Here is a 27,706-nt window from a genome sequence, read left to right on the forward strand (position 1 = left end):
AACCGTTATTTATCCAGCTCAGGAAATTGAGAAAAGATGTTCCTTTGCGATGCCGACGTGGCTGCAAAGCTAAATAAAAGCAAATATAATGGAAAAAAGCAAGAAAAAGATCTGATATAGGCATTAAATCGGAACTGAGCACTTAGATCTACATTGTAATTTCAACCTACGTAGTCATACGTAGCTGCTAGCACATGGTGTAAAAGTGGCTATGTGAACATAGCCACTTTTATGTGAACAAACCCATTTCAGACTGACATGGCAAAGAGTGGATCCCGTTGACAGAAAGTTAAAGTGGTCTTGTTCTGCCGAATGATGGATCACAACTGACTTTAGGGAACGGATTCCGAGCAATTTTGTGATAAGTGGACACCATTAATTCATATAATTAGACATGGCAGGAGGCAGGGGGATGGGGCAGAGTTAATTTAGATTAAAACAAAGCATTATTTCTCTCCTCTAAGGTCAGTGGTGATGCGACAACAGTGAAAGCTGCAATTTAAGTGACGCCAATGCTCATCAAGATAGAGCTCACAGAAATGCACACATCACCATAAAACACTGCTAAATCCACTCTGCTCAGGTCAGCTTCAAACATTGCAGGCGTCTTGCAAAACACAGGCTTTTAATCTCCTCAATCCCCTATGGTCTATATCGAGGTATTATACAAGCTAACCTGGGGGGGTCACATAATTAAGATGAGAGAGATAATCTGGCTCTGTCCGATCCAAAATGTTCCTGCGGGTATGATGAGGTCCTGATGTAACGGCCCAGCTAATCCCCAATCCCCTTCCTCCTGGCCACTGCACCACCGGTAGTTGTCCCAGACAATAAATTTTGAGGGGTCCAAAGCCTAGACTTGGTAATAATGTGAAATGTTCTGCCGCGTCTAAGGTCTCAGACGAGCTAAATCTAGTCTCAGGTTCTGGGCTAGATCTAAGGCCAAAACTGTGATGAAGAACTAGTGCAAAATCCTGGCCTAGGATTAAGGTCTCGGGCCAGGACTAGGTTTAAGAGGTAGGCTTGAATATAAAGTCTTGGGCTAAGAGATGGGCACATTAAAACATATAAAAATGATTTAGTAGATATAAACACATAACGGGGTAGGACTAGATAAGTTTTTTACTTCATCCTACTCCCTTGAACATAATAACTGTGTTGAATGAAGACTGATTTCTTTCTTTTTACTTTTTTATCTACCTTATTTTCTGTCAAATTATTACTGTATATGTTTTATGTTCAATAAACAAACAAACAAACAATTAAATGCTGGATGGGGCTGCAGTTTTTAATCAGGGCTACTGGGGGAGGACACATACAGTATGACCACACACTTCCTAACCAGATGTATGACGAAAAGTTTGTACTCTTAATATATTTCATTGTTCACCATCCATTTCCAGTTTTTCTTCGTTTGAAATACTAGCGCTAGGACTAGCTTTGTGTTGGGCCAAGACTAAGTCTATAGGAGGTCCAGTGTTGAAGGCATAAAATCCTGACTCGTTCCAAGGTATGATGTGAAGACAAAAAGTAATATCTTTGGCCAAGACTAAGTTTCAGGCCCAACATTAAAGGCTGCTTTAGGCCAAGACTAGCACTAGGTCTAAGGCTCTAGGATTAAGGCGTGGGAGAGAACTAGGACAAATGTCTATCATAAGGACTACAGCTAATACTATAGTGTTTTTGGATGAGAAAATGCTTTGGTCTAAATAGGGCACAGACTAGTGAGCTATAGTTTAGGGCCAGGACTGGTTGGGTGTCTTGGTTTGGTTGTTTTATGAGGGGTAGAGGGTGGCTTACAATCAATTGTTGGCCGAGCTCGAAAGTTGTGTGGCTATGGGAGACAATCCTCGCATTTCCTGTCTTTGACTGCGCTAAAATAAACTGCTTGCCCTGAAACTGCACAAATCACATGCTTCCTCTTATTTATAACATCCCACTAGCTGTTTGTTACGCCCTTAATCCCTTAGACACGGCGTGCATGTGTATTTGTCCGCATGCCGACTCACGTGTTGTACAGGACACACCAACCGCAGTGAGGGTCCCCGGAGCTTAGGCACTCTGCACACGTTCCATACTGCTCGCAGGCCTCCACGGGAACCTGGGACACCTAAAATCAGAAAGGTGGGGGGCGGGGAGAAATAAAAGCTGTCAAATAAAGTTTCCTGTCTTTGTCTTCAGGTCCATTCCAAAGAGGTCAATGGAGTTGCAGATTTGTTAGTTGTTTATTATCAATGATAAGTCACGTATTAAAAAACAAAACGAAAAAAAACTGCTGATGAGTACTATGATGAGTCCGTTATTAGGTACTATTTTGTATTATAATTATCTGACATGTTGTCCAAACAGCTGCAGAGCTAAGACAGTTGTAATAGTCATACTTTTTGGTGGCTACCGTTCTTGCTGTTTTTTTCATAACTTTATTTCTAATTTTATTTTTATTATTGTGTCATAGTCACATTTTCATAAGTATTTTCTTGGCTGTTTAATTTCACACATGATGGGTGTGCAGGCACTGCAGAAGCGCACCTGTTTGTTGAAGCTATGATGGAACGAAGGACAAATGACAGAGGACACTAATACAGGCTTGCATGGTTGACATATTGAACGAGTCATGGCCCTCTATTATTGTGTGTTGTAACCATGGAAACAACAACAAAATATCCTGCAAGGTAAGTGAAGCCACAATGTTTTTGTAACCCCAGGCAATGAAGCTCTTTCTTGCTTCAACGCGACCTTGCCAATGACAAAAAAATAAAAATGACAATAAAAAGTTTGTCAAGGTGGACTTTCTTTGGAAGATGACAGTAATCATTCAATGTGTACAAAAGTGAAAATGTTCATTGTGTCCCCCGTGTAAAGCTCATTTTGACCCCCCTGAAGCATTGGAATTGTAAGCACAATTTGATAGACCACAGACAATGCTTTCATGGTTGAACTTTTATACTGCAGCACATTTATATAAGTGCTATTCATCTGTCTCGTGCTGTCGCCTCTCTGGCAACTTCACGTGTTCGATCTCAATTGTCAGAGTGAAAATGGGGAAAAAAGAAATTATTAAAAAGGTGTAAGAATAAAAAGCCATTTGACAGAATAAGAGATGGATATCGGCACATCTCCCATGCCAAGCAGCTATTCTTTCTGGATCTTTCTGCAAATAAAACCACGACCTCGTCTGCGGTTTGGATTTTGACATGTTCATTTATAAAAGCCCATAGCTCCTAACTTAATGCTGTTTGTTGACTTTATACTCCATAAATTCGTTTTTTCCCCTAAATAAATGAAATGAGGCCATTACCATACCATTGACTTTTTTTCATGGAAAAAGGCCAACTTTTAATTACAATTTGGGGTTCACACAGTAGCTGTCCTTAATTGGCGTTATCAATTAGTAGGGCTCATTAGAAAAACAAATCCTCGAGTGTCAGGGCGCTGTGAACCCAAAACATATGCAAACCTCTGCCCTTATATTGTCGAACAGGATGACTCACTGGGTGATTTGGTCGGTTTTTACTGATCCAAACTACAATAATTCCACTATTATTCCAAATGCGTCAGACTGGGATTTTAAATCCCTAAACTCCTCCCACGAGGCAAACTCATTTTGTTAATGGAATGAAACCAAATGGGTTGCGAATTGCTGAAAAAAGAGTGAAAGTTATGTGGTGTGTGTGGGTGGGTGTGTGAGGGGTGCCGAAGCTAATCCATTTTGCCAACACGGACTTGAGAAAGCGCCCACTTATGCTATTAGCGCACCGGAGACACTCTAATGCACTCTTCATTTGTGATTGCTTACATCAGGAAATTGCTCGCATCACACGTCCAGCTGGGGCATAATTAGAAAGTAAAATCAAAATAAGTGTGGGCCTACCTGGCTTGGTATGCAAGGGAGCAGGACACTCGAAGGTTGTGGTCCACTTGTTTAATATACTCGCCATACGTGTGACGTAGTCTACCTTGAGTCCACATGAGCAGTATCAAAGTCCGATTTATAGTAGTGAATTCCAAATGTGTTACAGAGAGAGGGATCAAGTGAACCTATTTCAGATCTTTCTTCACCATTGCTTTTACAATGGTACTTTGACTCACAAATGACCTGACTCGAGACACAGACCATCGATCGCTTGACCAATTTTTTTGTTTTGACATGTTATTGAAAAATCTGAGATGCCGGTACAAGCGTAAGGTGAAGGCATTGAAATCAACTCACGTCACTTCACAAGCAACAAGGTTGACAGATCGTGAAAAAAAGAGACTTTTAGACAGGAGTGTCAAACTCATTTTTGTCGCAGGCCACATTGTAGTTTCGGTTTCCCTTGGAGGGTTGCTCTGAATTTTGGGAAACAATATAGCTGTAAATGTTTAATCCCCTCCACATATTACATACGCAGGCTCAACAAATTGATGAATAACTCGTTTTAAAATTGGAAGTCAATAATAATGACTGCTATTGTGGATTACATATGATAATTTGAAATTTTGGTTCAGATTTTAGCAAGCATCATGGAAGTTGACATGCTTGATTTGCTTTCGCAGGCCACATAAAATGATGTGGTGGGCCAGATCTGGCCTTGACTTTGACACCATGCTTTAAGCAGTTGTCACTTACAGTTGAAGTTTATGCACCTTAATATTAATATGTAATTTTCTACCCTTTGCGAAAAATCGTTGAAAAATTAATCCATCTTACTGAGCAGTTGTGAAGGTCTCCGTCTCTCTCTCTCTCTCTCTCTCTCTCTCTCTCTCTCTCTCTCTCTCTCTCTTTATATATACCGGTATATATATATATATATATATATATATATATATATATATATATATATATATATATATATATCTCCTGATGTGTGCATTACACTGTGCCCTGGGAGCAAAGTAAACCCGCACCACTGAAGTGTTATTTTTGACATTTTTGCTCATTGTACAATACAAGGAATATTTGCTATTAGTCAAGCACTTTTTACATTAAGTCGGACTCAAGCAAAGTTGATGAGCATGGCCCAACATGAACACATGAACTGGGACATATTCGTGAAAATATACTTTTTAATTACTTGAATAAAAAAATAGCTGTGTCTCGTGACAGCCTGCCCACCTCCGCCTCACAGTTAACAAGTGATGCATCATGCCCCCCCATGGTTAGGAAAGAGTAGGATTTACATATTCCTATGTTCCAGTAACAACATTGACAGTGCAGAAAGTGGTTCTGGTTCATTTGAGGTGAACTGGTGAGGCCGTGCATTTGAGAACTGGCATCTTGGGAAACGGACTTCCCGTTCCCATTTCAGTTTATTGATGCTGACCTGGGTTTCACACAAATAGCTCATTATATAAAAAATTATACAGTGAGCCCTTCGGGACTAACCACTGACACAAAAACTTGCAAATAATGGAGGCCCCCTCTAAAAATGTTTAAAATCGTCTGTATTAATAGATCCAACCGAGATATACCTTGGGCGCAATTTTTTTGTCGCAGGCCACATTGTTGTTCCAGTTTCTCTCAGACGGCCATTATGACATTGAAACCATATAAATGCTTCAACACTCTATCATATAAGTATCCATAAACAACAAATGTATAACTAGAGAATTTTTTTAATCAGTAGTCTGGGATCATAGGTTGCTCGACTATTGTTCGAGTAATAAAATGGGTTTGATAACAAAAAAAACAATGCTTGTAATACCTCAAAGTTATTATTCATGACTTCTGACAGTTTGAAATTTGGTACAGATTTTACTAGAATCTTGCATGTTGATGCACATGATTTTCTTTCGCGGGCCACAAAAGAAGACGTGGCTGGCCCTGAGAGGTTGTCCTGAAAAACCCAGACAGTGCCTTTTCCCGCTTTCTGTGATATTTAAAGATTCAGCCACCATTTCATAGAACGCCGGCTGACACTCGCTGAGGTTATTGTGAGCTTGTTTTTGTCTTCCGAAGTGATCAAACTGGAGACACGTAGCGATAAGCTGAACCACTGTGAGGATATCAAGAATCATCTCAGGATAATGTTTTTTTTCGTGGCCGTCAATGCACAGGCACCGACTGTCCTCGACTCGTTCGCTCTTCATCACTATGCGAACCTTCGGCAGGAGACGGCTGAGCTCATTGTTATTCCACGAGGGTTGGCTGAGCTGAGCCAAATCTGCTTGTGCTTCCCTCCTGATTCCACGTCTGCATTGTTTGGCTCGCAGGGATCCAGAAAGCTCTCATCTCTGCTGGAAAATGTGGGAGGGAAATCAAGGAGTGAGGCGCTCTCCCTGGGGATTCCGTTTGCAAGCGGCGGGAGAGTCTGAAGGGAAAAAGATGGGCTAGGGTTTCAAGACGAGGGGTTTCAAATCAGGTTTTAAAATTAGGGTTCATACCAGGATTAGGGTTTCAAAGTGAGGGTTCAAGACAGGCCTTGGGTTTCGAATTGTAGTTTCAAGGCTGGGTTACTTTCTCAAATTAGAGTTAGGGTATCATATCAGGTGTAGGTTTTCAAATTAAAGTTTGAAATCTAAGGTACGGTTTCAAACCAGGTTTTAAGATGGGGGGGTTCAGACCAAGATTAGGGTTTCAAAGTGAGGTTTCACGACAAGGCTGAGTGTCTAAAACAGGTGTTAGGGTTTAATACTTAGGGTTAGGATTGTGGGCAGTGTTACAAATGAAGGATTAAAGCCAGGGTTAACATTTCAACGCTTTCAAAATACAGTTAGTGTTTCAAGCCATGGTAAGGTTTCAGAGTGGGGTTTTAAATAATGGGTAAGGTTTCAAGACAGGGCTAATGTTTCAAAGTAGGGCTACTAATCGTGGTTTGAATTTCAAAGCGAGGGTTTTCTAATAAAGGTTAAGGTTTCCAAGAAGGGTTTCAAGCCAGGTTAGGATTTGTGGTTAGGATTTCAAAGTGAGGCTTTCAAATCACGGTTAGAGTTGCAAATTAGGATTTCAAGACAGGGTTCGGTTTTCCAAGCGTGGCTTGAAGTTTCCAAATTAGGGTTGGAAGTCAGGGATGAACTTAGAGGTTTGGGTTTCAGGACAGGGAAAATGTTTGGGTTTCAGGACAGGGAAATGTTGCAAAGTTGTGTTTCGAATTGGGGTTTCATGCTTGGGTTAGGTGTTCAAAAGAACAAGAGACCCAAAGTGTGCGGTTAACTGAGCTGGCGAGGGCTGCACAGTTGTTGCAATATTGAAAGAGAAGGTAGCTGGCTTCTGGCTTGTTGTGTGTCACTGTTGGTGCTGCATGGCTGTCTCCTCCAAGGAAGCTGGCATCTCTCCTTGAACGACCGATGCTCATCAATAAGTGATGTCTTGTCTCTTCCAGTCTATCACACTGAAGGAAGGAAGAGCTGCCTCGATTTGTTTTAGAAGACAGGGCCTGACACAATACTGTTGGCATCAACGGCCTCACTCTTCCCCGCAAAAGCTCCATGCCTCCGAAAAGCGGCTCAACAAAGTTGGACACTCAACAGTGCAGCTGTTCTCAATCTGGGATCTTGGATAAAGGCGCTTTTTTGAAAAAATAGTCACTACAGCTAGGCATGGTTCAGTATCAGCGGAAGAGGGGAATGAGAATGTCAGGGGAGCGGGGTCATGTCACTTGGCCTGCACTGATGACCCCCGAAATAAAGCATCAAATTGCTGGTGGAAGGTTGTGGTTGATTTGAAATCGTGAAACCAGTAAGCAGCCCGTGCTTAACTATAGCAGTCGGAAAAAGTCGCTAAATATAGTAAAACAAAAAATGGCTTAGTTGGCTGCGTTTGTGTAAACTAACTCCTCTCTTTCTGCAGTCATGTTGTTATTGGAAGCAGTGAAGGTCAGCTGGAGACGTTGGATGAATATTGAATTGAATCTAATTGAATCTGGTTCATGTTCTCTCTATTAAGCAGGTCATAAGAGGTCAAATGTTCAAAAAATAAACAATTTCCATGGCATTTAAGAGTGCACTACAGTTATGTTTGATTGGTGTTGGGATTACTTGGAAAAATGTGTCCAGAGTAAAGGGTTCCCTTGACCAAAAAAGTTTGAGAACCCCCTCTACAGTTCTGCAATTGCAAAGCGCTCATGGAGCTTTTCACTGCTGCAACGGAGCCTAATCCCATTTCACGTTGCCATTCAGCCGCCAAATAATCACTTGATGGCAGAGGGAAAGTGATTACCGCCACTTGCTCGCTGTTATCTCCGGCGAGTGCGGGGAATATTCAATGTCTGACGACTGCAACAACAACAAACGGCTGTGTGATGGTGGGCCAAGCGAGGGAAAGTCAAAGGGTGTTTCAAGCTGCATAGAAAAAGCCTCTGATGGTTTACTATTGGCCGTGTGTGTGTGTCGCGTACAAAAGATGCAAGCACTCTATGTCGATCCGCATGGATAAGTAATTAGAACAGCAGCTCATCCCTCTCCACACGGCCTGCATCTTTTACATTTCCTTCTGCAGCGTTGGTGGATCTTCCACACAGCTTGTAGGATTGTAAATGAATTCCTATTTTTTGGACTATCTCTGTGTCTCTGCCGGGACACGTTTTAGTCTGTTAATTTGTAATGTTCAACACACACCTGGTAACAGTTTTTTTTTGAGGAGGCTCCTTGCATGTTGGACGGTGGAAACCAAATAATGATTACAGCTGACATCATCAAAAGGATCATCAAAGTTGGAAAGCATGCTTCACCAAAATTAGAAGGCAGTGACAACAAAAGAAATCACAATTTGGCATTGCCTATTTGTCTATAGATAGATATTTTCTAGTTGGGGCACATTTGGGTGAAATTGCGTCTCTGATTTCAAATGGTCAACTTGAAGGTTCAATGTCAGTCATGAGTCCTTGAGACTTTTTCATGTATTCTGTCCATGATAGATAGACATTTCCACCAAATTTCATCTGGATCGGTGAAGTTGGTGTTGGGAGTTGATTATTTTTCTTTCCTGTACTGTACATTTTCAGTAGAATAAGAGCTGGCAAAATTGATGTGCTGACCTAATAAGATTATTAGCCATCAGTTGTTTTCAAGAGGGTCTGTGCACCCCATTTTTTTCATCTTTAATTAACATTTGAATGAACAAGTTGGTAGGAGTCGGCAAAAAAGGTTGATAAGTGCAGTGTGAAAAGGCCTTCATGAAACAGCAAATGATTTTTTTAAAGCGGAGGTACCCACCACAGCTTTAATTGTCATGGCATGTTCAAGTGAGTTCCTCTGTAGGGATTGCGATAGTTGCTGTATTTTCTTCACAGAGGAATGAAATCTGACCCTTTTTACATTCAATCCCACAAATCTCAAGTGGACTCCTTTTAAAGACGTTTTGCAGCATGTTTGTCAAGGATTTTGTTTTCAATCCAAATGGTTTCCAGATGTTTTTTTGCCTCACCTGATTGTCAGACATGATGTAGAGCGAGGTCTTGTCCAGAGAAAAGGCCATGTCGCGCAGGACAGGGACATGGTCCTTGGTCACGGTCACCGTCTCGTATAACACTCCTGCGTCCAGTTTACCGTCCACTCGGATCTGCGAATGCGTGGAAACAAAACAAATGAATTGTGAGCTGTTGTAAATTTAGGCTTTTCACACCAGATGTATGTAGTAAGACCATCCTTGAGCACACTTAATTACTAGCTGATCCGACTAGATTTTGACAATGCATTTGAACATTTTAAATGGGATTTGCTATGCTAAATGTTAAAATTATAATGTTAAAATGATGTTAAAATGTATCTTTCACATCTGATCATGGTTAGGGTTTGGAATTCAGGATTGAAGGTCAAGGATAGTACTGTAGTTATAAATAAGGGTCTGGTTTTCAAATTTATGTTTCAACCAAGTATTACATTCGTCCAACTAGAGTTTGGAGCCACGTTGTGGTTCCAAAAACGATTTTCCTTTTTAAATTAGGGTTTCAAAGTATGTCTTCAGGATGTATCTTTCAGAGCCTGTGGGGTCTTTATCAACCTAAGATAGCACTACATTCACAAAATTCAGATTTAAACTAAAATAGTGAGAGAAAATTAGGCCATTTATCAAATCAAAGGCATCGGGCCCTATTTTGGTAAGACCAGCGCCCAAACGTCCAGCGTCAAAACAATTTGCAAATTCCACTCCCCCGACCCACTTGATAATTTGGTAACAGAGAGTAGTAGGCTGTGCTTGGCATTAAAATGAGTGGGTGCTTTTCAATTTTCGTGATGGGGCAGGTCCAATTTAGAGTGTTTTGTGATTTTGGCAAACCATGCTACGCCTCAAAAAGCGTTCCGGCGTATTGTTCTGCATGCCTGCGGAGCAACCTGCAATTTTGTGACCAAAAGTGGATACAATTTTAGACTTATCAAAAGCAGGGTTATTTTTCAACACAGTTGGTCGAACGCAATTTACGTGTAACAAATCGAGGCTCACCCATACGGATTCGGCGCACTGCAGATGTGTGTGATATACGTCATTCATCATTTCATTCATTCATTCATTTTCCGATCCGCTTTAAGGGTCGCGGGGATGTACGTCATTGTATTCCATTAATAATTATGGCAACAGTGTTGGACAATTCCTCTGCATGATGGTAGAAATAAAATAATTGAACACATTCCTATTACCATCATCTGACACGAATCGTGTTGTAAAGCAATAGAGGCGAGGTCCTCAGGGGGACTGAGGGAGGAGGTGGAAGTCCAGACAGTCTCCGTCGAACTGCGGCAAGCTGTGTCGGTCTACAAAATTCGGTCCGCCCCCGCCCCTTCCACATTTGCATCGGGCCGTGTGCCAGACTTGTGCTCGAAACAATAACAGGGCTCGTAATCATTCATTCATGTCAACTTTATTGTCAAATGTGCTACATGCAGCACTTTTGAGACATGTTTGTGCTGGAGTGTAACTTTTGGGGCGCGGGACAGATATCTGCCATTGAAGGCTTCGTTGTACATCTTTTTGTCTTGTCTATGTCAATATACGTGACATGTAATTGCACCGAAAACAGATGTCTTGGTAATAAGTGGCTTATTGATTGGAGCACCGCTGACAATAGGACACAACATGAGCTGCTTGAAATGGCTTATATTGCAGTTTTGAACAGTAAATGTCCCTATTTGTCAAGTTTAGACAAATATTGCTATGATTTGTGGCTTGCATCCTTTTTGCAGCTGTGACAATAATATTCACATCCTGTGCTTGATACAAGTCCCCTTTCCAATGAAAATGGAACATTGTATCAAAATTAATTTATAGCAGGATACAATGCTTCAACGGTTAGGGGTCTCCATTGGCATATTTTGGGCTTTGTATTTTCAATGGGAGGAAGGTCTGGACTGCTGGCAGGCCAGCCTATTACTCACATAGTACAAAGTCACCCTGTTCTACAACATGTGCAGAATGTGGCTTGATGGTGTCTTACTGAAAAAAGATGTTGCTGGGATGGCAGGTTCTGTTACTCTAAAACCTGCATGCACCTTTCAAAATTACAGATGTGGATATTACCAATGCCGTGGGCACTAGTAATACACTCCCGTACCATCACTGAAAAATCTACTCTTGTGTATGTACTTTGTTACTTCCCACCACTGTCTTTTTGGAATGATATTTGATGGATGTAACAAAGAAACTCATTAGCACTGCAAACTCGGATTAAAGAACTATTTAAATTCATGGCGGGCTGGATTTAATGCAATTATAGTGAGTATGCATTAATTTCTCTGGCGTTTTAATTAGAATAAATACAAAGGCGCTGACAACTGTCCTTGGTGTTGTGCGGCGGCGTCTGCATCCTGATTATACCACCGCTCCCAGCATGCTTCTGGACCAGAGCATTGGTGCCACCCTGAATCAAGTCTCTTTATGCTTGCTAAGGGTGACAGGCAGCATGCCGCAGTGGCATTCTCTGAACAGAGACAGTCAATCAATACAGGCTGATTACATGATTGGAACTCCTGGGCTTGTGATACTTCATCAATCGGTCACGCCGCACCACCTTCCAGGCCGCTGCGCCGGCTCCACGCATCAGAAGCCAATCACTGTTTGCGGTTTACTCGTCACACGTTCACCAAATTGAACTTAGACTCACCTATTCACCGGACAACTTCGATCTGTGTACAATTTGTAATCCGTGTGCGATGCCTTACGATTGCAACAAAGCCACCACTAGAAATGTAGTAATTGGTCTTAGGAAGTCTTATTGGAGTGATTCATCTTGACTGAGAGACTACATTCTTTGTTTGTCTCAGGCTCTGTCCCTTGTGCCAAGTGTGTTGTGTGTTTCATATTTAGTACTCATAGCTTGAGTATTTCTGATGAGCCTTATCGGCCACCATATTTTGGCAAAGAGTGTGGCGTCTATGTTGAAAAAAAGAAAAAAAAAGACCAAAGCGTCAAAATGACACACTCTGCTGGGCAGAAAAGACAGTCGCTGCCTTCAGCCCAATCATGATTTACTATCGCATCTTTGCCAAACCGATGATCCTACCGTTATTTGTTCCTTCTCCAGTCACATTCTCGCATGGAAACGGGGTCGGTTTACCTCTCCCTTACACTCCAGAGTTAAAAACTCAGACAATCTCCAGCAAGAAATTGACAGTTTTTGTTGTGTAAGGTCAAAGTCTAAAGTATACACCTGTTTATACTTCCTCCGTAACCTGCATAAAACTCACTGCATATTTGCTTCCCCTTTTGGCTTTTTGATTACTAATTGACGGTGTGGTCCAGTGGTTTGCGCGCCGACCTCACATTGCACGTTCAATTCCAGCTCCGGCCTCTCTGTGTGGAGTTTGCATGTTCTCCCTGGGCCTGCGTGGGTTTTCTCCGGGTACTCCGGTTTCCTCCCACATTCCAAAAACATGCATGGCAGGCTGATTGAACACACCAAATTGTCCCTACGTGGGAGTGGGATACAGCAGGGAGCTGGGATAGGCTCCAGCACCTCCCGCGACCCTTGTGAGGATAGGCGGATGGGAAAATGAATGAATGAATTACTAATTGACAATTGTCTGACCCTGGTTGTCCCTTAAAGTAGCTCCTGATCTTTGCACAGCCTGGCTATTAAGTCATAGGTGGATATTGTAGGTATTTAAGTTCATCCAGTTCGATGGCTAGGTCATGAAAAAAATTGCATGAAGCACTAACATGAGAAAATTATGTGCAACCCAGATTGTTTCCCATGGGAAAATTGGTTCTAATTTCAAACGAATTGGACGAAATGGACAGTTGCCAGTGTCCAGGACACTGGCGCAAGTCTTCCAACAGTTTACACTGTTGGAAGACTTGCGCATTATCCTCACTTTCGCTGCCAGAACCAACCGGACTTGCCACAAGAGCCGCAAAACCTGACCAGTGCTTGACGTCTTATCCTCTCTTCCCAGGGCCTCACAACTAACACAGCTATCTATATTTAAACCATGAATAATGTCTAAGCCAATAAAGCCAATTTCCTTCCTGTGAACCGCATTCCACTGCAGAACCTGCAATAGATATGTGCAGCCCGATTAGCCTGGTCTCCACAAACAGATCTGCAACCTGAGCCTTAAGTAAAGAAAGTCCATTGTAAAAATTCACTGGCTTTCTCTCTGGGCCAAAGAAAACACTCTCCAGACAGCTTAGGTGCCACTTGAACTCTGTCGAGCAACCAAATGTCTCATCTACACCTGGGATTCATTTTGAGATTTATTTTCAGCTTGGACTCTTTTTTTTCAAGAGGAGAGAGAGATATGTAAAAAGGTCAGAGCAAATGGTTATTATGTTTATCTAGCAAAGACTGTAAAAATCCCTAGCAGAAAATGTCCACATATGGCTGTTCGTTGTGTGAGCGCTAAACGCAGCTGACAAACGAGACATATGGATGGTGACCCAGAAGGCCTGAAGCACTCTGTGACCAATCACTGCCAATCTGTCTCATTATCAAGGCTTTGTCTGTCTGTTTGTTACATGTTTGGTACATTTGTTTGTCCTACAACTGATTTGCTCCAATTCTTTACACACAAATGGATGCATGGAGATAGGTCGGAGACAAATGCATTCATGTTGATAAATGGTGAATTGGAATGTCATTAATTGATTCCACCCACTAAAGAAATGATTTTTTTAAATTAAGAAAAACAGGACTGTACTGTATAAACACAGTCATGATAAAAGTGAATATAAACAATTAACTGGTTTTATATTGTAAATACTGTACATGTTTGTATGATGAGTGTGCCTTTAAGGGGCGTGTCCTAGTGAGTGATCTCAGAACCTGGAGTTGGAGTCACTCCTTGGTCGCATTCTTTTGTGTTTGTGTGGGTGTCTTTTTAAATCAACTGCTGCTGCTTTCCTTGCCCAAATGTGAGGGCATGACAGTACAATGTTCCACTTTTTTTTCGTTTTTTTTGAGTAGCAGCAAATCTGAAGTATGGTTGTAACCAAAATGTTGGCTTGTAACACAAAGCACAAAACATGAACCAAGTTTGCACGTTCATTTGTCAAGGTAAATCGGTGTTATTAGTTTAAACTCTAAATGTAACCATGATACAAAACACTTAAATATAATTTCAAATTTAACTGTCGTTAAAAACAAATGGCTTACAGACGATTTGATATGAGAATAATGCACCAGAAGCTAATGTATACTGTACATGCATGTATATGTATATGATGAAGGTACGTCATGACTTCCGGCAACAACCCATGCTAAACAGATACCTGTAGGTCTCATCCCAAAAACATCTTTGAGCAGCCTATGTAGAACTTGAGCATACTTCCATGACATCAATAACCGATTCCCTATTCGCTGAGCTTTAACTGCAGGCGTTACAGAAAGAACAAATAGGTGAGGTTTTTCAGTGTCAAGCGAAAAATAAGTTCCACAAAAACAAAGAAAAAAAACCTGGTTGAAATCATGAATGGTCAGACTGGACATGCATATTGCGGATCATTTTAAAGAAATGCTTGTTCAATGGGGTGTTCTGTCAAGATGAATTTCTGCGTCAAGCATTTAGCGTTTCACATTACAGGCTGTTTGGCAGCGGCTTCCTCCATGAGCTAAGGCTCACTGATTGCCGTTTAACTTCACACGGAAAATAGTGGTTAGCCACTCAGATTAATTGTGGCTGGGTGAATATATTAAAGTTTTTTTAAGCATTGTTAGACTATTTTTTACTTTGTAGATTTAGACAAGTGATATTGTAATTCCTTGTAGAATCATTCATCCATAGTTGTTGGGTTGTAATGGTTGAAGAAACTGAAGCTGTCACAAGACTCAAAGCGAGAGTATTCCCAGATGCTCCCCCAAGCTCAACTCAATATGATAACACAGGCGTGCGGCACCATCAGGTCCAGACAACTGGCCACCTTTAAGGTTGACTGACTGTGCATATGGTCCCATCATGGATGAGGAAAGCGCACATTGATTAGCCCGCATATCCATCAGGGCCGCACGCGTGCTAATGAGGAATGAGCCATGCTCATGAACAAAGAGTGAGGCCAAGGTTACTGAGGTGAAGAGGTATGTAACAAAACGCCACTAATCATTGGCCCATTATGTGAAACACTGTCACAAAGCCATGACGCCAGCTGCCCTGAATTAAAACGAACAAATAGGGGTACACGCACCACACATTTTAACATCCTAACTATTTTGTAAAACATGAGCGATCCCACATGACAAACGGGAAGAATATTGCGGGATGTGCTTACTGCTACTATCATGTATGTATCTTTTTGAATGACCAAAAAGCAACGTACAAATTTATCTCCACCAACAATCACCAAAAGGCTCCTCCGACAAACTGTTGCCCAAGACTGTGAGAGGCAATTTGTGCCCAATTGTTGACATGAATGTACCCTGTTTAATTAGCTAACTTGGTCAGCAACATACCGTACTCAAAAATGGTTGTGATTGTAAATATTGACTAGATTTAACAATAACAGCTTTACCGTAGACCATTTTCTGAGTGGATCAGGGAAGAAAAAAACATTCAGAACACACCCTGCACCACCATATAATAGCTCAGAATAAGCTTTCGGGGACCTCCGATAATCAAGCTTTGCTGAGTAAGATCATACGGGTGTAAAAGTTACATTTGACTACTTTCAGATTGCAGGTCGCGATGCCTGATTTCGATTTTTAGTTAAATCTTATCTTTTTATGTACTCGTTCACATTACAAAAACAAATGTGACCTCTAACATATCTGTCGTGTGACATGCATGCGCACAAAGCTCGATGTCGAGTGACATGCACAAAAAAAAAAAAAAAAAGATGACACCAGTCTGTTCTCTAATTTGGGGATATGAGGCAACGTTCCTCGTTCCTCATATTTCATGGAGATGTCTACCAAAGATGATGTCACATCATTGCCTCGCATAATAAATGAATCGTGTGCATGGCTGAATGACTACGATCACCACAAATGTCCACAGTATGCTTCATATTTGAAGTGGGATTAAATTAAAGTAAAATGTAGAGACGACAACTGCTTATCAAAACAGCTTTACAGAATCACTGCCTGTCGGTAGTCTCCCTATCACTTTGTCCCGGTGGGGAGCGCATGCTGGGCTTTTGATGACGTATCGGCCCTCTGTTTGCGGATGAGTGTTCTTACTGCAGACGTGTTGCATACATATCCGAGTTCTATTCACCTATGAAAGAGGTCAATGTCAGATTTGAGAAAATTGTACTGTTCACGCTGCATGAAAAAATAAATTGGATATATGTGGCGTATGGGCAAAAAACATGGAGGCAGGCCACACATCGACACATCATCAAGTTATTGACTGAATCAAAAACAAAACAATTTAAAACTCAAAATTTTAAAGTTTTTTTTTTAGTAAACTTACACTCTTAATTTTCCACTCTCGCTTGAGTTTACATAAACAATCACCAAGTCCAAGACGGCACTTACGATTGTATTCTCATCGTGGATAGGTGAGAAAATATAAGTCTTAACAAACCTCCCACAACAGCAAAATAATTTTAGAGACGTTCAATAATCAGGGTGACTGGAAGGAAGAAATGTTTGCATTCGGCTTGATTGTCAGAATGTGTGTATCCCGCTTGAACACACCACACAACACCAATAATCGTTTTGAATAATCGTTCAGAGACATCCGATCATCGGGGCTTTGCTGATTTTATGAAAGGGAAAAGGGAAGGAAAATGTCCAAATGCAGCTCAACAAATAGTATTTATGTGCCGAGCTTTACTGGATGGGAAGTGGCTGTTAAGTCAGTTCGTCTTGACCTCAGCTCCCTCCGCCAGTTTGCAAGTCTCCATAGCGTTACTTTCTACAACTCCGCAAGTCTCCTCGGTGTGCTCTCCTTCCTGGAGGACATGCTTTTCCTGTTACCGGTTTCCTGTCCTGTCCTGTTCTGTTCACAGCCCCCCTCCCCAAAAAAACCCTCCCCAAACCTCCAATTGACTGCAATTGTTTGCCAAGTTCCCAGGGCCCACCTACAACGGCAGCAGAACAATAAAGGCTCCTTAGCGCGGCCCTTATTTTCCTCAGACCGCACTGCAGTCACGGTCATCCCATGCGCTTCCCATTAGCAAGACTTCACACGAGAGATGGAGAGCTGGGATGAAAGGACAGAGAGAGTAGGGAGATGGGCACCATTTCATATTTTGACAAATTGCCTCTTTTATTAGCAGCCCGCATCCCAACTCCAGCGGATCATCTGATGATGATCCTCTCGGAGGCCTTTCCTCCGGAGGGTCCCGCTTGTTGTATTCAGTCGTGCCAATTTGGCCCCCCAAACACCAGCATCCCGCCTCATCTCGGCATCCGTGACGTCAAGAAGGCATTTTGGCATTTCCCACATATCCATGCATTGTGTTTGTGTGTTACATTGAGGTGAAATAGGATGCCTGTCTGTCTGCCTGTCTATCTGAGTATGACATCAATCCATTTATCCATCCATTGTCTGAGTCGCTTGGGGCAGTATCTTAGTTGTCTTGGGGCAGGAGGTGGGGTACACCCTGAACTAGTTATCAGACAATCACACGGCACAGAGACACGAACAACCATTCACACTCACGTTCAGACCCAAGGACAATTTAGGGTGTATGAAACAAAGAGTAACACTCAAAGATTCTACTTGTATTCCATATCTTTATGTTTGGAAGCATTAGGGGCCAAAAAATAACTTATTTTAATTTATCGGACCGTTAATTGGTTATCGGAATTTTATACTGACAAATATTGGCAGCTGGCTAAAATAATCCATAGCAATCAAACTCTAAACTAAACATTCCAATCAACATTTTGTGCATTACTGTTCGCATGCCTCAATTACCATAATTCACTTGTGTGTTACGTTGGGAGGACACTCTGGAGTGCCTGCCCAACCATCCCATGAGAACTTGAACAACGAAGTAAAACCTTTATCTGTGTATTTCCAAATATGTGGTTTAATATATCATGTTTGTGCTGAAAATGTTATATTGTTCAGTGGCAGCTTCCTGTATGGTAAGCAAAGCTGCTTACCATAAATCATCATTAGCTAACAGAACTCGCTAACTTGGTTCCGCGACATAGTTAGCTTAATTAGTGAGTGTCCCTTTGACTGACTTTTCCATGAGCTCCGCATTTCATGTTACTTCTCCTCATGTAGACAGTTGACTGGCCCATTTTTATTGCATGCAGCACTTTATATTTCTGAGCGTGTGCCTTGGAGAGGAACTGCCGCAAGTGCTAAGGACAGCTTCTCAAACCCATAGTGCCGAGGATGCATTAAACTTGAATGACTCTAAAATATTGCTGCGCTCATGGCAGCCGGGAAAGTCGGAAAATGTTGAGAAATCTCAACAAGGGGCGGGAGGGGACCGCATTAGTACGCTCGCTACACGTTGGCGGGTTAGCGCTCCGCATGCTACGGAGGTCCTGCCAGGCTTCATTGTTCTGCGACGCCACGTTTCCCCCTCCAAAAATCAATTCCGCTCAACGGCTGCAATGTGTTGAGGCCACCGCAGGTTAAGTCAAAAGAAGAGTCATTTTGCTGTGTTTGCCTTCAGAAGCTTTGTTTTTTTTTGTTGTTGTTTTGTATGGAGTATGTTGCCAAACAACCAATGAAAACATGATTTACAACACTAAATGTTCGGTACAGTGGTACCTTGACTCAACCGTATAATTTCTTCAGTGACCAAGCTCGTAAATAGATTTACTCGGTTATTGAAGTGACGCGCCTGTGAGTGGACAGTAGAGTGGAACAATAAATCAAATTCAAATTCGCACCGCAATGTAGTCGAATGCAATTTCCAAATTGCCAGATTTGCATTTTGTGCTTCGTCAAAACACACTGAATAGCAAAATTTAAAAAATCAACAGCCAAGACAGTCCCAAAAAGCTGCTGGACTGCAAGCACGCAGGCAGACCCCTCACGTCTAGAGAAGTAGTGTACTTGTACATTATGACAACATCGGCAATTATAGCATTGTAATACACATACACATACACATACACATACACATACAATTCAGGTATTTTTGGTAAGTCAAGTCAGGTGTTTTCATGCGCACAATAGCGCAAAACGCCTCTTTTTAACTGTGCAAAGCATGTGTGGCAATACCAAAACTATGTCTCGCCCACCAGGTGACATCACAAACGATAATAACCACCCAGTGATGGCAAGAACAGCAATTAATGCAAAAAATCCCAGACAATGACAGAAAGAACAGTTCAACCACACAAGCAGGCAGGACATCAACAGAAATCACAAGTAACAGCGCAGTGGAAGACGACACGAGGATCTTTTTTTCTGTGTGGAGGACATCTTAAAGATTTTTTTGTTATTATTTTTTTTAACTAAAAACGGATAAGCGTCCACAAGTAGCAACGGTGGGTGCAAAATGCCAGAGGAAGTGATAGGTCAGCCTTTTCTGGTATCAAGTAGCAGAGGGACTATGAAAAAATATGTTCTTAGTCACTAAGCTGCGATTTAGCAAAGGAAACTGTCGCCTCCCCCAGGACCTTCCAGCCGGCGCGCAGTTTTCCCTCCAATGTGTTAAGCAGCTCCTCCAGTTTTTCCAAATCATCATTAATGTTCAAATAAATCAGTGAAGTAATCCATGGCACATTCATAATGGATCTCACTCGCATTTTGTTAACATGTTGTTGTAACTGTGGCATCAGTGCCTCTCAAACTGGCAGTCTTCTACTTGCTGGAAAATAATAGCTAAACCTTAATTCTGGAAGAAAAAGAAAATAAACACATATATTCCATTTTAACAAATAAATAGTGTACTATCTTTCCAAATGTTACCTTTATAACCATGTTTTTTCTCCTAACCATGTGATGCAAACTGCTCATGTTATTACTATGCAGCGGGCCAATTAAAAAAAAAAAAGTGCTGTGCATTGGTCTGGAAATGGCCCTGAGGCCAGACTTCCCACCCTTTCGTAACTCCTCATTAACATTCATTCACATCCCTTCTATTGGTAGACTAGCGAACAATACCGAGCCCTCAAAGCAGGCAGCAAATGCAACACCAGCAAAGCCAGCCCGATGACAGAAACGTCCTGTTTTACGTGCAACCGGAGTGACCCAGCGGTAAACCGTTAATGGATATATCCATATGCTTTTCATGGAGACGCTGTCGCTTAGCCCCCATGACCTTTCAACTCGGCTACACCTTCCCCGCGACAGGCTCGACCTTTGCGGTGACTCTGCTGCAGTGGCGATGTTTTTTATTGTCACGGCCCATTTCCACTTCGTCTGTCCATTTGGGGCCAACGGATTGAGACTGGAGAGGTGAGCCCTCCTTCGCTCTCTCTATGCGCCGTGGAGGCTCCTGGGAGTCTGAATCACGGCCATACATTTCGCTAGTGTAATAAGACACGCTGGCCTAGAGAGACTCACACTCGGAGCACTAAAAATGAATTACACACACAAGGAAGCCACTTTAAAAGACAAAGAAATTGAATTGAGCTGCCTGAACAACTCGAACGCCTTGTGACTTGGTGTATTTGAGATTCTGGGTGTTTTAACAATAAAATCTTTATTAGGGGACATATTATGGAAAATTGACTTTTCAACTGCTTGAACACAATTAGTTGCATCTCCAGAGTGTCTGCCCACACATCAAGTGTGAAATCACACAACCGAGCAAATCTGCCTATTTCTGAAAAGATGTTTGTGAACAAGCCATTCTGCAGTTAATTGACATAGTAACCGACCACATACCGAGTTCCTCCGCCCATGAAATGATCAGCTAAGCTAGGCGTTGATCTAGAGCCACTTTCAAGATTTGTGGTACGTTTTCTCAAACTTTTAAATTCAAGGTTGTAGCTCAGTCCTCTGTTGGTACACATTCTTGGCAGCAGAGTTAATATCACTCTAAAGTGCTTTTGGTGTCCTTATCAGAATTACTCAGTCATCTTCAGGTCTTACACTTAGTGGCTAAAAATGTGCGCACACCAGTAAAATGATAAGCCTCTTGAAATGTGTTCCGTTCCATTTTGAACATTTAAAACTACACTATGGCATGTTTAACATAACTGTGTTTGATAACATTTTCATGACAACTTTTGGTTTTCTTTTAATGATGCCTGAAACGGTGGTGAGTCGCAAAATAAATATTTACACTGGTGTTTCATCATTTTCATCATCTTATGAGTGGCTGTTGTGTTGAACAGGGAGTCTCGCCGTGGTCTCTGTTAAGGCCCCCCATTATAAACTGACACGTGTGGCCTGTATCAAAGTTGCATGTCTGATGTTGGTGACTCAAACCGCGTCAAAATTGCAAAAGGGAATTATAATGAACTTGGAACAAACACACCCAATATGCCAGCTATATGCACATCATCAACCAGCCAAGGCTTATTTAAGTTGATATGTATGGTCTCTACAGCTAGCTACCAAATAGCATATGCCATATAGGCTAACCCATCCAGCATTCAGGACGTTTGCCGCGAGACTTATTTAGCACGACTCCACACCACCAAAGTATGCAATAACCGACCTGGATTCTACCGTTGGCCACAATGCAACATGAGATTCTACTTAAAGGGACGCTAAATTACTGAGCCATTTTAGCATCAAAAAAGTTCATATTTTGTCTTCAATGAATTTGAAAACATTCTTTTTTTAAGTACAATTGACTCCAGATTAGGCTGTAAACAAAACCGGGGTCAAATAAAGCAGAGCCAATACTTTGCGTATGCGCTGTGTACTGTGCAATATTCTCAGTCTGCATATTATCCTGCACACTTGCGTTGAGTCAAACATTTACAGTCACATTTCGGGTAGCAATTTCCCACCTCGTATGAGTCAGATGGAGCGAGAGCTGCATGTTTGTCAAGACAAAGGATTACAACATTTAAGACCCACAAAAAAACTTGTACATTTGTTCAGGTCCAGTCATTTGTTCATCTGCTTTGAGTCATTACCCATCTGCACTTGTTTTTATCCCCCCCACCCCCACTACCCTTGCATGTGTTTCTTGTTTGTCTCTTTCTTACTATTCCGCTTTTCTGTCCCAGTTTCTCCCAGTCCAGCTTGTCTTTTTCTATCACCCAGTCTCCATTTGCGTTGCGTATCAGACAGACTGCTGCTTCCAAAAAGACCGAGCCCCCCACCCCCCACACCCCATAGCCCGCCCCCACCCTCCTCGGGCTAATGTCACAACAGTCCTCTCCCACATCTCCTCACTCAGCTGCCTGCAAAGGAAGCCGAGCCCGCGAGGTGCCAGCCAGCCCATACACTCGGATGAAAGCACTGGGCCCGCAGGAGTACAAATTGTAATATCAGTGGGTTTTGAAATGACACGTGATGGACAACGGGCTTAATCAGCTTGGTGTACACTATGTCTAACAAAAGGGGTCATATAATGTCTGTGGGGCTCCTTTGAGGAGAACTTTCACTGGTTGGGAGGGATACATTCCCTTTTCTTTTCCCTCGTCTGTTTGACTACTATGACAATTAATTGCATTGATTGGAATTTTGTCGTTGATCCCATTTTTACCTCAGGAAATAATGATCTCAAACTGCCAGCATTGTCAAATCTTTAACCATACAGACAGTGCTTTAAGTAGCATTTTAATAATAACTGCTATTAAAAATATTCACTGTTAAGACATATAGTATACATTTTTATTTATTTGTTTTACATCTTCACACAGTTCCCAGATGTTTTTATTAAAGGTCCGTTACATTCTACTCTTAAAAATACACAAAGGATAAAGTATCACAAGACACTTAACATCCGCTTGTCACATTCTGGTTGGACTCACTCCGCTTTGCAGGGGGTGGTTTTCTCTCATGCAAATGCATACTATCGCTTTTGTTGTCATAAGACGGCGACGCTCGGGCATTTTGTCTGACCACCCTCACCACTCGTTATCAAAGAACGACAAGCAAAAAAAAAAACCTAGAGACTTTTAATGATGTTTCAAGACTTCTGGATATTCTGGTTCCCTCTGGAGCAGGACAAATTCACCCCTCTGTGTCCAGACGGTAAATGAATGATAGCTGGCTAATTTAACCATATCATCCACGTCGATGTTGTACCTGAATGAGTTCAAGGAACAAAAGTTCATGAACTGAACTTAGTATTGCTTCCCACAACATTTTTGCGTATGAAAGATCATTTTTTCCTCAAGAGTTCCAGATTTCCTATGTTTTTCAGGGGGAAAACCCCCACTGTACATTGGCTTTCATATATAAGGGGAATAAGGACTTTTTTTGCAACTTAGTGACAACAATAAGGAAATGCCAGTATTTTGAGGCTAATGATTGACAGTAACGTATTGTTCAAAAAATAAATTGCTGTGGACTTTTCATTTTAGAAACGATGGACTTAGTTCAATTTTGTTCTTATTTACCGAACGAGTTCATTAAAAATTCTTTTGAACTGCACCTTTGAACGGTTCACGTAGAAAATGTAATTTCCCAACAATGACCCAAGTCATGGGCGGAGAAATTTTGGGCGGTGTGGCATGGGCGTCTTATTTGACTTAACATAGTCATGCCTGCACATGAGGGAAACTTCAGAAGGGCCCGCTCATAGATATATTTGGGGAAATAAACAATTCGAGCAAGATTTACTTGGTTGTTTAGTTTCAGACTTAGTAGGTAAGCAGGCACTCCAGAGATTGAACAATCTCTATACGGGCAATTAAAAAGTTCACTAATCAAGCCGCTTTAACAACTGAAGTCGAAAGGGAATTTGACCCACTCCAGGTGTGTGTGAACAATCTCACTTTTAAACATTCTTAATGATCATGCACATGGAACAACAACAATAAAACAGCGCCTTTATGTTTGACAGCAACTGGTATTCGTGTCTGACTGCTTTGAATTAGAATACTTAACAAAATGTATGTAAGGAGCCAAAGAATGGAACAAAAGTGTGCCATCCTTGACTTTTTGTGAGATTGTGAAAATCTAATTTTACATTGACGAAACATAGCGAAACACTTGATGCTCTGAAGTGTGTGCCCACACACTGGAGTGGTCTTATTCTAAGTGCCTTGTCATTCTCCTAGGGGGTAATCAAAACAAGATGTCAAACAAGTGGCTGCTTAAAAGTCTCCTTACACTCAGCTAACAATGACATTCGGTAGACTACAAAGCTAACACGCACTCGCACTCATGGTGACTGCTGACTGTACGCAAATGAGCAGCCGCACCAAGTCACACTTTAATTCCCGTGATACATTAAACCTTCTGATAATTAGATCATTAATTGTGCTGGTGATTGAGTTAATGAATTAAAGGGAGATTTTGTTACACTAATGTGCTCATCGGTGCTGGGACTACAAATTTATTATATTGCTGCTGAAAATCAGTGGTGATTTATTTATTTCTTTAATGATTTGCCATTTGTAAATATCAAATATATAATAAAAAAAACTTTTTTACAAACAGACAGAATGAGCAATGGAATATAATGACAAATAATTCAATCAAAAAAACAATAAATATGACGGATATTATGTCAAAAACCGACAAGTTGGTCTATGAAGAATTTTATAATAAAATGGGCATATTATATAAAATTGATGGCTTGTACACAATAGTTGAGTCTTTGGAGTGTGAAATGAAACGCTTCTCTGCTCTCAAAGACTGTGGGTGCAGCTACTGAATGTGTGACACCATGCCATGATGGACAAAAAAAAAAAAAATTATTCTAGCGTCTTTCTTCTGCCTACACATCCATACATGTTTGAGCCGCAAAAATAAATCCACATAAAGCCTCCGGCAGCTCAGGTCCTTTGAGAGGCGCTAGCCGGCAGCTCGGTCATGAGCTAACAGACTTCCAGGCCTGCTCTTGGTCGTTGGATAATTGACATGTGTGTCACCTCCTTGCTTGGGAATATAAATAACGATACAAGCTGCTCTCCAAATTGTGGTATTCACTGAATATGTATTTTTGGCGTGTAAGCATAACTAGCTATCTAACAGTGCACTGTAGTTTTAAAAAAATGGTGCAAGCTATAGTAACTAAGTACCGTATTTTCTGCAGTATAAGGCCGTTCGGATTATAAAGTGCACCTTCAATGAGTGGCCTATTTTAAAATTGTTTTCATATATAGGGCTGACTGGACTCTAAGGCACATAGAATAGAAGCTACAATAGTGGCTTCAGTTGCACTATGCATCCACTAGGTTGAGCTACACTAAAGGGAATACAATACAATACTATATAGTTTTATTTATATGGAGCCTTCACAACTGCTGCAGCTGTAACGAAGACATTAGTACTGGTCACAAACACGGACATGACGCATATAAAAATAAATGGCATTACAAAACAATAATTGAAAGACGAAAGTTATGAACACAATTGATTCAACAAAAACACAAATCTCGTGGGCTCACATGCACAAGGGGGCGAAATATCCTTGGAAGTCTTGCTTGACACCTTCTTCCTTCATTTATTCAGTAGTTAACTATGCTTTTGGCATTATCTTCGTTTCATAATGGCTGTGCAGAGCTCACAAAGTAGTTGTCTGTTTGAGTGTGTGTTGGCAAATGCACATGTCAATTAGTGTCAGGCAGAACCCTTTTAGGTTACAATTGGTTCCTGCTAATAATCACCCCTAGATGGCAGAGGAACACACTCACAGGGAAACAACTCAATATAAAGATACTGTGACACCACAGATATATAAGGTGCATCGGATTATAGGACGAACTGTCGGCTTTGGGGAAAATGTGTTTAGGTGCGCCTTATAGTGCGTAAAATACAATTATTTGAAATTGGGTAACCACTGATGTAAATGAAGGTGCTCACATTTTTATACTGTGGTGAGGGATGAGTTTGCGTCATGCCAGATGCCCCCACAAAATAAAACTGGAAAACTGAAAGAGTTAAAAACAGTTCAATTCTATCCTCCACAATTCAGTACATACTGTAGTCCTTAAGATTTGCACATTCCCAGCAATTACCTTCAAAAATGTACAGTATTTATAACCACATGTCTAAGTTGACCATACAGACACTTAAAGAGCCACAAGGCGTTACTCTCACCTTCTTAAGCCGCCCATTTTTGGTGCCCAGGAAGACAACACTGTGTCCATTATAGGTGTAGGAGATGACCGAGGTCAGTCTCTCGCGGCTCTCCAAGTAAACCGTGTGGCCCGTCACCAGCTGGGAACCCCCCAGAGGCTGATTTATATCCAGGCCGCAGAAGTGGTCGTCAATGGGGACAGGCTGTGAGCGGAGTAAGAAAGAATGTTAATAATTAAAACGGCCACTTTTTAGCGTGCGAGAAAGATAAAAGAAGACACTGGGAGAGTGAAAAACAGTGGATTGGGGATGACAGATGTGTGCAAGAAAGAAAAGCGTAATTGTGAACCGGGAAAAGGGAAGAAAAATCAGCAGTGACACGTGTGAATAAAAAACGAACTCCTCCGTGTTTAGCGCAACGGCTTTTTTCCCCCCTCCTCCATGTTTAAAAACAGGAACTTCAAACGGTTTCTCGACAGCTACGCTTTTTCGACTGTAAGCGGTTGCAAATTCACCATGATAGCAAAGCGCGCGAGGTGGCACGTGTTTTGCACCTGTTCCTTGTGATTGTTGATCACTTGATGTCACATCACACAAATAAGCAGTGCCAGAGATGCCTTGATGCTTGATAAAGCATCAAAGAGTGCCGCGTGCAAAGCGCTCCTGTATCTTCTTCTGCTTTACATGTGCCTCAAAACCTTAAGTAGCTGCTGGCTTTATTTGCTAATTTGCTCTCACCTCCTCCTGTTGTTGACATGTTTACAATGGCACTGGTGCCTTGAGATACAAGTTGAATTCATTCCGTGGCCATGCTCGTGTCAAAAATCCACGATACAGTGAGACGAGGAGTTAACGGCGACATGGCAAGGGACGGCTACGCTGTACTGTTAAATGAAAACATTGAAGAGGATCACTTAAAAATCTTCCATACGGCAGGTGAACAGTGTATTCCACGGAAGCGTGGACATTGCCAGTCAACTACCGGTACTTCTTATTGAGCCGCCTTCTAATTTATGAAAACATCCATCCAGGAGGAGAGAGAGAGTGGACTAATCCATTTTCTATTTGTCCAATGACATTATATGCACACAAACGGCCCATTAGAATTCCATCTGAATTAAGCACACTATTTGCATTCATTTTGAAAGCACTTCTTCAGCTAATGCATTTGCGCCGAATGCAACCCTCCATCTGTTAACATTATGCAAAAATTAAGAGCATTTTCCATCAAGTTATTCGAGAAAAACAACACATCAGACATGATTACATTTGCACTGTAATGTATTCACTACTTCTGATTTGTGCATTCTTGTTTTTTCCCCCGTTATTATGGACAATGAAT

The 27,706-nt window shown here is 41.5% G+C and overlaps 1 protein-coding gene across 2 annotated transcripts in view; it reads right to left on the bottom strand.

Annotated features, from left to right (window-relative positions):
* Nucleotides 1-27,706, bottom strand: part of LOC127607023 (plexin-A2-like) — a 122,671-nt gene that overhangs the window by 60,361 nt on the left and 34,604 nt on the right. For both annotated transcript variants that reach the window (XM_052074993.1, XM_052074992.1), the window contains 3 exons: nt 26,386-26,568; nt 9,344-9,478; nt 2,010-2,110 (listed from right to left, as the gene is read on the bottom strand). In XM_052074993.1, the coding sequence (XP_051930953.1) occupies nt 2,010-2,110; nt 9,344-9,478; nt 26,386-26,568 (419 nt within the window). The remainder of the gene's footprint in view (nt 1-2,009; nt 2,111-9,343; nt 9,479-26,385; nt 26,569-27,706) is intronic.

Source organism: Hippocampus zosterae, chromosome 9 (genome assembly GCF_025434085.1).
Source record: "Hippocampus zosterae strain Florida chromosome 9, ASM2543408v3, whole genome shotgun sequence".
Lineage (NCBI taxonomy): Eukaryota > Metazoa > Chordata > Actinopteri > Syngnathiformes > Syngnathidae > Hippocampus > Hippocampus zosterae.